This window comes from Vombatus ursinus, unplaced genomic scaffold (assembly GCF_900497805.2).
Source record: "Vombatus ursinus unplaced genomic scaffold, bare-nosed wombat genome assembly UNPS02014868.1, whole genome shotgun sequence".
Classification (NCBI taxonomy): Eukaryota; Metazoa; Chordata; class Mammalia; order Diprotodontia; family Vombatidae; genus Vombatus; species Vombatus ursinus.
The window spans coordinates 475695-476601 of record NW_020954646.1 but is presented as its reverse complement, the minus strand read 5'-3'; the positions used below and the strand labels follow the sequence as shown (position 1 = coordinate 476601).

The following is a 907-nucleotide window of genomic DNA, read 5'->3' as shown; positions in this document are numbered from 1 at the left end:
TCTCAGACCGCAACACCAACAAAGACTTTCTCCAAAGTTACCAGGGCTCTCTCACCCGCCCAACCTGAGGGTCTTTCCTCAGTCCAGATTCTCTGCTGCCCCCTCTGAATGCCCTTTCCCCCTGGGCTTTTTTCAGATATTCTTTTCCCTCTTCCCCCCCTCCCTGGAGGAGAGGCCTCATCCATATTACTGCCCTGTTCCCCAGGCTTGGGTCTGGGTCTCTCCTTTCTCCAGCCGCCCTGGGAGGCCCGAATCTACTCCCGTGGGTTTCTCTTTTCTGTGTAAATGACTCCTAGATTTGCAGATCCTGTCCCTGGGTCTCCCCTGAATCTTAGCCCCACATCCATCCTGCAGGCATCTCAACCTCCCCGTGTCTCTCACCATCTTCTCCTCCACATCCTTGTTCTTCTCAAACTGGCAGCCGTTCTTCCATCGTCCCAGGCTAGTAAATGAGGAGTGGTCCCCGCTGCTCCCTCTCCCTTCCCCTCCAGGTCTCCCCACGGCTCCCTCTTCCCTCTGCTGGGCCTCCAGCCTCTCCTCCCTCGGATGGTCCGGGCCAGAGCTATGTCCTTAAGCACAAATCTAAGCCAGTGCCTCCCCCACTCAATACACCCCGCAGGGTCCCTTGGGCCCCCAAGTATAATAGGGAACCCCGGCTTTTAAACCGGCTTGGCCATGGGGCTACACTGGCTTTCTCTCTGTTCCCCATGTGAGCCTGTCTGTCTCCCACCCGCGTGCCCTCCCAAGTCCCGGGCCTCTGCCCACTCCTCACAAGGTGCAGATGCAGCCCCAGGGGTCTGGATGAGAGGAGCTGGGCCGTGTCCCCCCACCCACGTGCAGAGCCAGGCTGTGCTGAGCCAGGCTATACCCTCACCCATGTGCCCAGCCAGGCACTGCCCCCCACCCA

General features: G+C 59.4%; 1 protein-coding gene across 1 annotated transcript in view; it reads left to right on the top strand.

Annotated features, from left to right (window-relative positions):
* The first annotated feature begins 675 nt into the window (after window positions 1-675).
* The window catches only part of LOC114028051 (zinc finger protein 879-like), a 28281-nt gene continuing 28049 nt past the window's right edge, over window positions 676-907 (top strand). The window contains exon 1 of the mRNA XM_027842237.1: window positions 676-878. Within this exon, the coding sequence (XP_027698038.1) occupies window positions 676-878 (203 nt within the window). The remainder of the gene's footprint in view (window positions 879-907) is intronic.